General features: G+C 34.7%; 2 protein-coding genes across 2 annotated transcripts; both read left to right on the top strand.

Annotated features, from left to right (window-relative positions):
* Window positions 1-1,743: 1,743 nt before the first annotated feature.
* Window positions 1,744-4,793, top strand: LOC103518098. Its single transcript, XM_008483156.3, has 2 exons — window positions 1,744-2,691; window positions 4,008-4,793. Exons 1-2 carry the CDS (start codon window positions 1,977-1,979, stop codon window positions 4,154-4,156), a joined length of 864 nt encoding a protein of 287 aa, XP_008481378.3. The 5' UTR covers window positions 1,744-1,976; the 3' UTR covers window positions 4,157-4,793.
* A 1,020-nt stretch (window positions 4,794-5,813) lies between these two features.
* LOC103518103 (myb-like protein X) lies at window positions 5,814-13,926 on the top strand. The gene is made up of 3 exons (XM_026829988.1): window positions 5,814-5,925; window positions 6,944-8,035; window positions 13,289-13,926. Exons 1-3 carry the CDS (start codon window positions 5,814-5,816, stop codon window positions 13,801-13,803), a joined length of 1,719 nt encoding a protein of 572 aa, XP_026685789.1. The 3' UTR covers window positions 13,804-13,926.
* The last annotated feature ends 41 nt before the right edge of the window (window positions 13,927-13,967 follow it).

The following is a 13,967-nucleotide window of genomic DNA, read 5'->3' as shown; positions in this document are numbered from 1 at the left end:
AACTCACTCGTATTTTACTTTGGTTTTTCACAAATTTTTTGAACATGACAATTTTTGCTCAAAACTATTAATCCTAAAGTCCGTGAGTAACTTTCTCGTCAATATAAAAAAAAAACATACCTACTACATAAGTAGATTCAAATTTATACCTACCTACCTACCCTGGAATATCTCATAGAAACGATTCCACAAACTACAAGAGAATTTAATTATGGCAGCCTTTTTAAATAATTTAATTTAATATAAGGACAGGCGCGCTTACTGGAACTTGGCCTGGCGTACTGCCGTGCATTCAGATACCTTATTGTTACTGTTAGCTGAGACTAAAAAGTCTCATTTTTCATTTAAATACCAAGGAATAACCGGAAACGCCTAAAATCAAGAAAATTGTAGGATACTTAAAAATATTTCTTGTAATAAATCGAACAGGAGGAAATAAAGACAAGACAAGACAAGACACTTTCTGTGATGATAAATTTTTACTAAAATTTCTCACTTTTGATTTACCTACTTTCTTCTTCTATAATTTTCTAGACATTTTAAAAAACACAAAAGTAAATCAGGGAAGGACCAGAATTATTTTCGTCTAAGGACATAACGTTGTGGGGACCAGAGAGGCAGAGACCAATCTAAAAGTTTATCTTAAACTTCAAGTATTGAAAATTAGAAATGGATCTTATCTTTTGATATCCCCAATTCATATTAGATGTTGGTCTTTTCAGTCATTATTAGGAAAGGTCAAGAAGTCAATAGGATATTGTTTTAGATTTTAATATGGGAACTTTTGAGTTTTGAAATGTATGATAAAAGGGCATGGGTGTATCTATGGAGTGTCAAACATTTTCAGAAATAAATAGAAAGAAGAAAAAAAGTAGGTAATCTATTTTATTTTATTATAAAAAAAGAAAAAAAAAATCGGAGACAGTTGAAATCTCTTCTTGTAATTTCTTTTTCCCATTGCCTTGGGAAATGTTATTTGGGACAATTTATTTGTTCGGACTTAAGCACCGAAATCGTCAGGCACCAAAACCACGACCGACCAATTCCCTAAGAGTGTCTGGAGAAAGAAGGAATTTATTGAAAACCCTAGGATAAAAGCTATTTTAGCTATTGATTTCACAGTGTGTCGTCATGGTAACTGTACATGTGTTTTTTCTGAGCAATTTCCCATTTACAGAATTTTAGAACGAAAGGGACATAGAAGAAATAAAGTAAATCTTCTCAATACTACTTATAATAAGTATACAAAAATAATACAACTCCTGCATTGTTTATAGGTCTCCCACCAAACAGTTCTAAAACTATGAAGAAGTTCCCTTCATCTTGACAGGATTACCTCATTTGGGAGAATTTAGAATCTTAATGTTCGTTATATCCCTTCGAATAGTTTTGAATTTTGCGGGACAGTTTTGTTTTTAAGTTAATTATTTTTTCCAAACTTGTAATTTATTTTAATTTTTTCCCTCCCAAAGTTTTGTTTTTCTTGATTGAGAGTAATTATTTAAGTGAATCAACGGAATATAGGAATTACTTTGAGTTTCATATAATTACTTTTTTATTATTATTTTTTACTGTGCAAAATTTTGACAAAAGAGCCGACAGTAATTGTGAGTGCGATATTTTATAATATAAAATCTTAAAACCTAATTAACTATTTTTGCAGTAATGGCTTTTAGAGAAAAGTGAACCAACGGAATATAGGAATTACTTTGAGTTTCATATAATTACTTTTTTATTATTATTTTTTACTGTGCAAAATTTTGACAAAAGAGCCGAAACAATACCGACAGTATTTGAGTGCGACATTTTATAATATAAAATCTTAAAACCTAATTAATTATTTTTGCAGTAATGGCTTTTAGAGAAAAGTGAAAATCGTTACACTCATGGACTTTTAAGACATAGGTTCAACTTTTTCCATTTGGCTTTTAAATACAACGAAGATTTGTCACTAGTATTTTCATAATTCGATCAAAATGAGTGACGTTGATCATTCACCCTACACAGAAGTGGACGAAAATAAAAGTGAAACCATCTACCGAAGTGAAAACATGGACATGTATGGAGTGAAAAATGAAAACCCGGAAATCAGTGTTAACGTTGAAAAAGACATACCCGAAGACAATTTAGATCACAATCTGAACTCGAAAAATCTTCTCATCCTGGAACAAATGAAATCAGAAACAGCACATCCTTATCTAACCGATTATTTCTACACGGAAGTGGATCAAAATAAAAGTGAAAATATCTACCGAAGTGAAAACCTAGACATGTATGGGACTCTTGTAAAAACTGAAAAGCCGGAAGAGGAAAATTACTACATGGATGAAGGTGATATAATGAATAACAAGCGAAGGAAACGGTCTATCTCATCCTCATCCAAATCATCAAGTGGCGATATGAAAATCCGGAGGAAATATCCACAAACCTACGGCGAACTTCATAGTCAAAGGATTCTGGCCAATGTGAGGGAAAGACAGCGGACTCAAAGTTTAAACGAAGCTTTCACGTCATTGAGGAAACTGATTCCAGCTTTACCATCGGATAAGCTGTCCAAGATACAAACGTTGAAGCTAGCATCCAGGTATATTCATTTCCTATGTGAGATACTGCATGGATCAGAAGATGGTGACGGGAATAATACCGAAATTGTTGATCAGGATCGAGAACTTTTCAACGGCATATCACCAGGTAAGGAATTTCAGTTTTGCCCCTTGTAAATTTTAATCGAAAATTCTCTTAAAACCCCAATATGTTTAACCTATTTTCATCCCCCGTGGTCAAAACTCCCTTGTTTTCCTACCTAAGGATGGTAAAAAAAGGCATAATCTACATTTTAAAATGACTGATTAAAATTCTCAAGTTCTAAACAACTATTCTCCATAAATTTCACAATTCAAACTAACAACAGCCATTAGATGCTGTAGGTGTTTTGGCGTCTCCACTAATATTTTCCCATTTGCAAGGGATAGGGAATATCTGAGAAAATAAAACTTCACAAATATCTTATGAAGTGTCTGAAAACATACTTAGATATACTTAAACATACGGCTTTGAGAATGTAGGTACTCGTATGAAACTAAATACCTAAATGCTTAAAGATGTTTTTAGGTAGGATGTCTGAAAATATGGCAAATTTATTCGAGCTATTTTGATGAAACTTTCAGGGCGTATCTTTCAAATGTTTTTAAACTTATCAGTCATGGACAATAGACATACGCGTGTCGTGTCGTGTCGCAGGAAAACTTGTAAAGGAACAGACAAAAGATATGCATAATGCAAATGCCAAATAACTTAAATTTTGACGCCAAATTTTTGTAATTTCCATTCATTGGTACATTGCTTTTTGTTGGGTATGTGGAAAAAGACTATTAATAATTCTTTGAGCTATTTTGATGAAACTTTCAGGGCGTATCTTTCAAATGTTTTTAAACTTATCAGTCATGGACAATAGACATACGCGTGTCGTGTCGCAGGAAAACTTGTAAAGGAACAGACAAAAGATATGCATAATGCAAATGCCAAATAACTTGAATTTTGACGCCAAATTTTTGTAATTTCTATTCATTGGTGCATTGCTTTTTGTTGGGTATGTGGAAAAAGACTATTAATAATTCTTTAACCTACCCAGTATTATTAGGAGTCCATTTATTATTATGATCTGTTTTCCTCGCTTTTTTCCTTTTCCTCTGTCTCTTCTATTGCAGTTTTATGACCCTAAATGAGGAAAGCAAGTCCAAATAATAGCTATTCAGTAGAGACGCCAATAAACATTACCCATTACCAAGCTCAATATTTATGTATCTGCTGAAAGTGTAATTTACTCGTAAGATATCCGTTTATAACTTAATTAATTATTGAATTGTTTGATTTATTAGGCAGCTGTAAAAATACTCATTGTATTTTCAAATGATCTTCAAATGGGATGTCCATTTTTTGTCATTATTTTTAAGAATGGTGTCTTTTCAAAAGTCATTAATTTTAGCGTTGCTTTTTCTCCTTTTCAGGAGGACCAAATTTCGAATCCAACAATTCCAACATGAAGCTTACAATAAACAATTACAACATGGCGCATGAGAAGCTAAGCTACGCTTTCAGTGTTTGGCGAATGGAAGGAGAGTGGTGTAATGGGACTCAGGATTCAGATCAACAATAAGAATAACTGTGAATATTCTGCAATGAATTCCATTTTGATTTTTAAAGGTCTAAATTTGTGATTATTATTTTTAAGTTGTGTATATTGATTGCCAAGGGTTTTAAACCAAAATGATTTTGTAATGAGTAGGAAGTTGTTGTAAAATTGATTTTTTTCTTCTTCTTTTTTTTTCAATGAAGTTGATTTTTTGATTTTCATGTCACCTGCGCGGGCACCTACTGTACTTAAATGCTGAAATGAAATGATTTATTTATGCTTTTCTTTTCCTTTTTGTATAAATTTACGATCTCATAACTCTTCGGTTGATTCATTTTTGAGGGATAGATAGGTAGGTGTGTATTGTGAATGTAGGGATTTATAAAAAATAACTTTGTATTTACAAGCAATAACAGATTGATAACTTTGAAAGAAAGATTTGTTTATAAATATGGGTAGAAGAAGGGGAATTTTGTCAACGTACCATTTATTCTTTCATCAAATTTGAATGGGCATGTTGCGAATTTTGGCAACAGGATTTTTTCTTTTCTGTTTTTAACTCTTTATAGGTACATACTCAATTCAACAATTAGGCACTCATCACCCATCTATTCCACGGCAATTCTCGTCATATTTTGTCTTCTTTGTACTTATTCTTAGAAACGGAAAATAAAAATTTGTTTATGTTTAGTAAATAAAAGGCGTTGTTTTTTTCCTCCATCCAATATTCGAATACTATGTATAATTAGACTTGGGAAGCTAATAATGTTCGAATCGTAAGAACTGCATGAAGATATGAGAATCCTCATAAATATGACGTCGATAAGGAGAAACGAGATATTATAATAACATAGAAGTGAAGAAAAGAGAACGAAAAAAAATCTGGTGTGAACATCACACGACTTTCCTTATCCTATTGAATGATGCTTATTTGAGTGTTCTTCTATTGTAACTTTTACAAAATCTCTAAACGTTTAGTCGATATAGCTGCAAACCACCAAATAGCGGCCAACATACCAAGCGTTGCACCGATCTAAACCATCCTTGTCACATTTGACAGCTGCATACCAAATTTCAAGCTCTTACCGTTCTCGAGATAATCATTTTGTTTACAGACAGACACACACACGGACCAACTCTGGATGGCTGAAACTTTGGATTCAGGCTCTAGGGACCTCAAAAAGTGTTTTGGCACTAAAAACTGACCATCGAAATTTTGACCCGATTACATTACTTTCCTTCCTATAGGATAAGGAAAGTAAAAAAAGAAAGAAAGAAAAAAAAAAACATAAAATACATTTATTACACCCCAGCTTGGTGGTTTTATTTCTTCGACTTCTTATTTCCTGTCAGTCAGCTGTGTGAGGCTGCTCGGGTAGCGGACTCATCTTAGAATGAGATTGTCTTTAATTAGATCCAAATGTGAAGAATATTGTTTTAGCTCTCACATTTTTTTCTCATAAACCTTTCACTGCTAAAAAAGAAGTTCTAAATTTTAGAAGAAGAAGAGGAGGGGGAGGAGGAGGAAGAATGTATTACTATTAACATAAATGCATAATAGCTGTGGAATTTCATTATGTGAGAAATGAATATTAAGTACTTTTAATGAGGAAAACTCTGACTTCTTAGGGTACATTGTTTCGGGAACATTATCCAACTAAGAGATCAAATTAAAATCAACATGAAAGCTATTATTTTCTGTCATCTGAAAGCTCGCAAGCCCTACCATAAGAATCAGTCTAACGGAGGAATCGACGTAAACGACTTGCCAGAAAAAGTGCCATACAAAAGGAGTAAGTCATTTTGAACCTATATTAGGTACGTTTAGTCTGGTTTTACTTCATTGCACCAGCAATCAATTTTTCGCTTTCAAATGGGTTTTAGCGACTTTGCATGGGAAAATTCCACAATGGGAGCTTTTAATGTCTCTAAACACTAAAAGTTTACAGTCCCCGATTTTAATTACGCTAAGAAAGACCTTGTGTAGTAAACGGACACTAATATACAGGGTGTTCTAATGACAGATATCCCTAGGGAAATTAACCCGTAAAACGAACCATAAAAGCGTCATATCCTCAAGTCATAAACGTTGTCTCTTTCTGTAATTTAATTTTGCAGTTTTTCTGTTTCCGCAGTCTGTAGTAAAATATTGATTGGTAGAACTGGAGTAAAATGGAATAAGGTAGAATTTCCTAACATGGGAAAATCGGAAGCACACCCTATATGCAATTTTACGATAGAAAATGTGTTCAAAAAGTATCTTTTTTATGGCTTCAATGAGATATAATTCAACAAAAGCCAGTCTGGATCTTTTATTTTCTAATTACAACCGTATAATAAGGGATTCACTTGACCATACTATGGAGCGAATGGAAATAAACGACTCTTTATTTACAACAAATCTTTCTATTGTTTCAATGGACTGTAATTAATGTATCATTAAACGCTTAAGAGCATTGAACAAATAAATTAAATAGTAAAAAAATTCATTCCAAATAGTAACACATGCGAGTAGGTATATTCTTCTTTTGTTTGCATTCTGAACCCTTGTAACATGCCCAACAAATAAGTTATAAGAACGGGTTACCCTGTCAATTATCACAATATGGAGATGAGAAAAATTAAAAGACGTCTTCATTTGATCAGAGAAAGTTAGTCAAGAAAACCTAACATGAAGAACTCTACCGCATTACCTATCAATATCTTTCTTTTTAGTCCTTTGACATCATCTACTTACGAGTATTCTCAAAATATTCCAGCAATTTCTTCATGCACATTAAGAATACGTAGCTATCTATTTATCAATCCCAGGCAATGGAAACATAGATGACAATGAAAATACAAATCCAGAACATGATGCAAAAGAACGAAGAATTAAATTACGTGTGACCCCTGGCAATGGAAACATAGATGACAGTGAAAATACAAATCCAGAACATGATGCAAAAGAACGAAGAAATAAATTACGTGTGATCCCAGGCAATGGAAACATAGATGACAATGAAACTACAAATCCAGAACATGATGCAAAAGAACGAAAAATTAAATTACGTGTGACCCCTGGCAATGGAAACATAGATGACAATGAAACTACAAATCCAGAACATGATGCAAAAGAACGAAAAATTAAATTACGTGTGACCCCTGGCAATGAAAACATAGATGACAGTGAAAATACAAATCCAGAACATGATGCAAAAGAACGAAGAAAAAAATTACGTGTGACCCCAGGCAATGAAAACATAGATGACAGTGAAAATACAAATCCAGAACATGATGCAAAAGAACGAAGAAATAAATTACGTGTGACCCCAGGCAATGAAAACATAGATGACAGTGAAAATACAAATCCAGAACATGATGCAAAAGAACGAAGAAAAAAATTACGTGTGACCCCAGGCAATGAAAACATAGATGACAGTGAAAATACAAATCCAGAACATGATGCAAAAGAACGAAGAAAAAAATTACGTGTGACCCCAGGCAATGAAAACATAGATGACAGTGAAAATACAAATCCAGAACATGATGCAAAAGAACGAAGAAAAAAATTACGTGTGACCCCAGGCAATGAAAACATAGATGACAGTGAAAATACAAATCCAGAACATGATGCAAAAGAACGAAGAAAAAAATTACGTGTGACCCCAGGCAATGAAAACATAGATGACAGTGAAAATACAAATCCAGAACATGATGCAAAAGAACGAAGAAAAAAATTACGTGTGACCCCAGGCAATGAAAACATAGATGACAGTGAAAATACAAATCCAGAACATGATGCAAAAGAACGAAGAAAAAAATTACGTGTGACCCCAGGCAATGAAAACATAGATGACAGTGAAAATACAAATCCAGAACATGATGCAAAAGAACGAAGAAAAAAATTACGTGTGACCCCAGGCACATTAGATCTACGTCACCATGCCTTCTGGTCGAAACAAGATGAAAATTTTCTTTTTTTTTTTTTTTTTTTTTGTCATAAATCATATCCGTGTCAACTATTATTGCTGGATGGCATGCAGTTATTACGACACTCAAAGAACTGTGTGTGCTTTAAATATTGGTACACACTTGAATATTTGCCGAGGTTTTCGACATTTCCAATCCGCCACTCACTCTCGGACTGTCTGATAGATTGTGGTCTGTCATGTTTTTATTAATCGTTGCCTACCTTCAAAATAAGTATAAGTGTATATGAGACAAATGTCCCCGAAGAATTGAAGGTTTAGAAACAGGTAATCCATACTCGTTATTTTGATACATATTTTGTAGTTTTGTTTGTTTTGTTTTGCTTTGTGCATGCATTATTTTGCTCTAATGTGTCCAGTGCAAAGATACTTATTTTGAAAGTTCTAATGTCGAGGTCTGTCTCTCAAGTTTTGAGGCACCCGTTACCATTTATACTTTTTTACGGTCTCCTTTTCCTTCTTTCTTAAACAAATATTTAACCGTGCACTTTTAGCTGGCGGAAAAAATATCGTAAATATCAAATAACAAAAATGAACGAGTTAAAGTTTTTCTTGTTATTTTCAATTTTGTGGATTAACTACAAACCGCTTGTCTCGACAATTTTGCCCTTTAACAAAATGGCCCCAGCAGGTAAGATGTCAAATTTTTACGTTTTATTTTCTTCTCTTTTTTCTCATACCTACTTATAGTCTTTAGGATTATTAACCCATTATACTCATTATAGGTAGTAAGAACGTTGTATTTTTCCAGGTATTGTACCTATACCTATTTAAGTATTCATGGTAAGTATATCCATTACTTCTGGCAGAATTTTCACTTTTTCTTCTTTTTAATTTACCAATTTAAGGATGAAAAATATCGTTATTCTCCATTATTTCTTCCCCTCCCCCTCAAAACAAAATAAGGAAACCAAAGTAGTTTCCTGAGAAGCATAGTCGCGTATTATTGTAACAAATCCCCTCACCCTATAATAATTGCAGTTTATTTTCCTGTCTTATAATTCCAGGTCTCCCCAGTATATCCTGTTTGCTATTGGGGAGCACAGGCTGCAGTTTTGTATGTGGCGCGTCTAATAAAATTGCTACTGGCAAATGTGTGCAGACTACTTGGGCTCGTTGGAAAGAGTGTCAGTGTGTTGAGCGAGACAATGTACAGCAAAATTTCGCATTGCGTTTGAACAAGATACGCATTGATCTGCTCATACTCTTATCAAAGTCCGGCAAATATAGGCCCTTATCGGATTGGATCAGAGTAGTTTTCAGTCAGAATAATTTGGACCAAAGGAATCGTATTAAAATAGATAAAACGACATTGTATGCATTATTGGGTGCTCTTGACACACTTGTAAAATTCGATGTAGACTTCTATAAGAATCTATTTTCCGGTTTAGCTTGGGACAAGAATGTTCCAGAAGAAAAAATACATGCCGCAGCAAACAAAGTAGTTGCCAATTTTAATAGGGATAACAGAGATGCAAATTTGAAACTATTACATGAGGTTCTGATTGACCTTTTCGGCGGATCTCCTTTGTCGTACAACCCCACATACATAGAAACATTGCTTGGAAATTTATTACCAAACTTGGAAAATAGTCAAGTAGAAGATTCTGCTAAATCAACAACGCCCGAAACTAATCTGGCTACACTGAATTCGAACACCCAGGAAAAAACCAGAAGCTTATTTGATTTGGGTTATCCTAAGAACTATTTCCACACTAAGGAAATATCTCCTTTGAGGAATACTCCAAAGAACTTTGTAAAGCTCATTAAACTTGTATTTTCTGATATTTGGCCTAAAGGTTCTCCTGACAATCGAATTCCATTGAACAGAGATAATACGAAAATTTTATTAAACATTTTAACTTCTCAACCAGATTTCTCAATCCCAGACACTCAGCTAGACATTATTATCGAAAATGTCAAGACAAAATTGAAACTATCGGATTCCCTCCCATTGAATGAAGACAGTATAAATAATGTCCTTCGCATTATTTCAAACCACAAAGTCAACTCTCTGAACGAACTTGATAAATCTATGGACACGATTGTAACTGAACTAAAATCAAACAAGAATAACAGATCTCTAACATCTCGCTCTACTAGAGACTGGAAATATACTCCATCTGTCTCTGACAATAAAGTTGAAGAAGAGACATCCAAATCTACCATTCCGAGCATCCGCAAAAATAATAATAGACTTACTCTTATAAACCCAGCAAAAGAACGAAGAAATACACTACGTCTAATCCCAGGTAATAAAAATATAGATGACAGTGAAAATATAAATCCAGAACATGATGCAAAAGAACGAAGAATTAAATTACGTGTGACCCCAGGCAAAGAAAATTCAAATCCAGAACAAGGAGCAAAAGAACGAAGAATTAAATTACGTGTGACCCCAGGCAATGACAACATAGATGACAATGAAACTACAAATCCAGAACATGATTCTAAAGGACGAAGAATTAAATTACGTGTGATCCCAGGCAATGAAAACATAGATGACAATGAAACTACAAATCCAGAACATGATTCTAAAGGACGAAGAATTAAATTACGTGTGATCCCAGGCAATGAAAACATAGATGACAATGAAACTACAAATCCAGAACATGATTCTAAAGGACGAAGAATTATTTTACGTGTGATCCCAGGTAATGAAAACGTAGATGACAGTGAAAATACAAATCCAGAACATGATTCTAAAGGACGAAGAATTAAATTATGTGTGACCCCAGGTAATGAAAACATAGATGACAATGAAACTACAAATCCAGAACATGATTCTAAAGGACGAAGAATTAAATTACGTGTGATCCCAGGTGTAAAAGAGTAACCCGTCGCTTCGCTCCGGATTTCTGCTAGTAAATCCTTAAGGCATGGCCGTTCATGTCACTCATCCATTTAGTGGTATCGCTCGGCGTATAGTTTAACAAAAACGAACCGGAAAATAGCCTATAACCTTCACGGGAGTGCAAGCAATAAGTTCACAAAGTTTCATAGCAATCGGATGAGCGGTTTGGCCAGGCATAAAGTTCGAACAAACACACACACATTCATTTTTATATATTATTAGACTAGCCGAAATCCTTCGCTTCGCTCCGGATTTCTGCTAGTAAATCCTTAAGGCATGGCCGTTCATGTCACATAAGTTGACAAAGTTTCATAGCAAAATCGGATGAGCAGTTTGGCCAGGCATAAAGTTCGAACACACACATTCATTTTTATATATTAGATTATTATTAATATTACACACTGTCTTTTCGGGGAGTGTACCTGCCAGCGCCAGATCTCTTCATCTCTATCAGTATGGAAAATGACATCAATGGAATGCATTCATTAGGTAAAGTCAAGTATGTAATCGGTGAACGCTTCAAGTAAATCAAACAACACCGCATAGTCACACACCTAATCAGACGGGGCGATCACAAGATGGGCTAGGATACAGGTTGAAGGTCCCGGAATCGAATCTGACTTTCGCAGTGGTGTATATCTCCCCCTCTCCCTGATAGGTTTCACTCCAGGATTTTGTCGAAGAGGAGGGCGGGCCCCCTCGCCTCCCTACATACGGTCCTGCTCTGGGGGCCCTCTGTGGATTAATAGCGGATTGACAGAGGAGTTGGTTGCTCCAAATGATTGGAGCAAGGTCGAGGTTCCCGAAAAAAACACAAAATGGCGGATATCTCCGTTATTCTGGGCATTTCGAAAAAGTGGTCGGGGAACTTTTTGTAGCCCTTGACCTGTAGTATTCGCCATTTTCGGGTTGACATCGATTAATGCAACACCCTGTAGGTATAGTAAGCACAGTATTTGTCTTTCGGTGTCTGGCCTTCACACGTGATAAACAACAGGTAGGTAATTCAACTTCATTAGATCTACGTCACCATGACTTCTGGTCGAAACAAGATGAAAATTTTCCTATTTTTTTTTTTTTGTCATAAATCATATCCGTGTCAACTATTATTGCTGGATGGCATGCAGTTATTACGACACTCAAAGAACTGTGTGTGCTTTAAATATTGGTAATACACACTTGAATATTTGCCGAGGTTTTCGACATTTCCAATCCGCCACTCACTCTCGGACTGTCTGATAGATCATAAATCATATCCGTGTCAACTATTATTGCTGGATGGCATGCAGTTATTACGACACTCAAAGAACTGTGTGTGCTTTAAATATTGGTACACACTTGAATATTTGCCGAGGTTTTCGACATTTCCAATCCGCCACTCACTCTCGGACTGTCTGATAGATTGTGGTCTGTCATGTTTTTATTAATCGTTGCCTACCTTCAAAATAAGTATAAGTGTATATGAGACAAATGTCCCCGAAGAATTGAAGGTTTAGAAACAGGTAATCCATACTCGTTATTTTGATACTTATTTTGTAGTTTTGTTTGTTTTGTTTTGTTTTGCTTTGCTTTGTGCATGCATTATTTTGCTCTAATGTGTCCAGTGCAAAGATACTTATTTTGAAAGCTCTAATGTCGAGGTCTGTCTCTCAAGTTTTGAGGCACCCGTTACCATTTATACTTTTTTACGGTCTCCTTTTCCTTCTTTCTTAAACAAATATTTAACCGTGCACTTTTAGCTGGCGGAAAAAATATCGTAAATATCAAATAACAAAAATGAACGAGTTAAAGTTTTTCTTGTTATTTTCAATTTTGTGGATTAACTACAAACCGCTTGTCTCGACAATTTTGCCCTTTAACAAAATGGCCCCAGCAGGTAAGATGTCAAATTTTTACGTTTTATTTTCTTATCGTTCTCTTTTTTCTCATACCTACTTATAGTCTTTAGGATTATTAACCCATTATACTCATTATAGGTAGTAAGAACTTTGTATTTTTCCAGGTATTGTATACCTATTTAAGTATTCATGGTAAGTATATCCATTACTTCTGGCAGAATTTTCACTTTTTCTTCTTTTTAATTTACCAATTTAAGGATGAAAAATATCGTTATTCTCCATTATTTCTTCCCCTCCCCCTCAAAACAAAATAAGGAAACCAAAGTAGTTTCCTGAGAAGCATAGTCGCGTATTATTGTAACAAATCCCCTCACCCTATAATAATTGCAGTTTATTTTCCTGTCTTATAATTCCAGGTCTCCCCAGTATATCCTGTTTGCTATTGGGGAGCACAGGCTGCAGTTTTGTAGAAATAAATTACGTGTGACCCCAGGCAATGAAAACATAGATGACAGTGAAAATACAAATCCAGAACATGATGCAAAAGAACGAAGAAATAAATTACGTGTGACCCCAGGCAATGAAAACATAGATGACAGTGAAAATACAAATCCAGAACATGATTCTAAAGGACGAAGAATTAAATTACGTGTGACCCCAGGCAATGAAAAAGAAAACAAGGATGGAGAATCAGAGAGCAAAACGAGTGAAAAAACAAGTTCTTCTCACAGTTCTATAAAAGGCACCCAGGTTCATAAGGAACCTCCAGATGACAAAACGAAGAAAAAGGATCTTGATCAATCATCATTGAACAAAATGAACATAGACCCATCATTATTACGTCCTATGAAAACCAAAGATGGAAGCACTGCTTATTATATAGAAATGGATGATGATGAAGAAGATGATGACGATGAAGATGATGAAGAAGAAGAGGAGGAAGAAGAAGAACAACAACAACAAGTTGTACATACGAAGAAAACAATCCAAACGAAGAAAAAGGTCTAAAAACAATCAAAAAAGCTCAAGAATTGAATAAATATTTCAAACTTCACAGCAGCCATCAAGACATTGGTACTGTAGATATGTAGGTACCTACCTACTTTGTTTTAGCGGGGGTGAGATATTAAATTGGAAAAAAATATTCATACTTTCGTAAATAGGTATATATT

Source organism: Diaphorina citri, unplaced genomic scaffold (assembly GCF_000475195.1).
Source record: "Diaphorina citri unplaced genomic scaffold, Diaci psyllid genome assembly version 1.1 scaffold2073, whole genome shotgun sequence".
NCBI lineage: Eukaryota > Metazoa > Arthropoda > Insecta > Hemiptera > Psyllidae > Diaphorina > Diaphorina citri.
This window is presented reverse-complemented; position numbering and strand designations above follow the sequence as displayed.

Coding starts and splice junctions, on each gene's coding strand:
- LOC103518098 (XM_008483156.3), top strand. CDS start 1,977: ATGAGTGACGTTGATCATTCACCCTACACAGAAGTGGACGAAAATAAA. Junction 2,692..4,007: donor TTTCAACGGCATATCACCAG/GTAAGGAATTTC, acceptor TCTCCTTTTCAG/GAGGACCAAATTTCGAATCC.
- LOC103518103 (XM_026829988.1), top strand. CDS start 5,814: ATGAAAGCTATTATTTTCTGTCATCTGAAAGCTCGCAAGCCCTACCAT. Junction 5,926..6,943: donor AAAAGTGCCATACAAAAGGA/GTAAGTCATTTT, acceptor TATCAATCCCAG/GCAATGGAAACATAGATGAC. Junction 8,036..13,288: donor AAAATTACGTGTGACCCCAG/GCACATTAGATC, acceptor GTGTGACCCCAG/GCAATGAAAACATAGATGAC.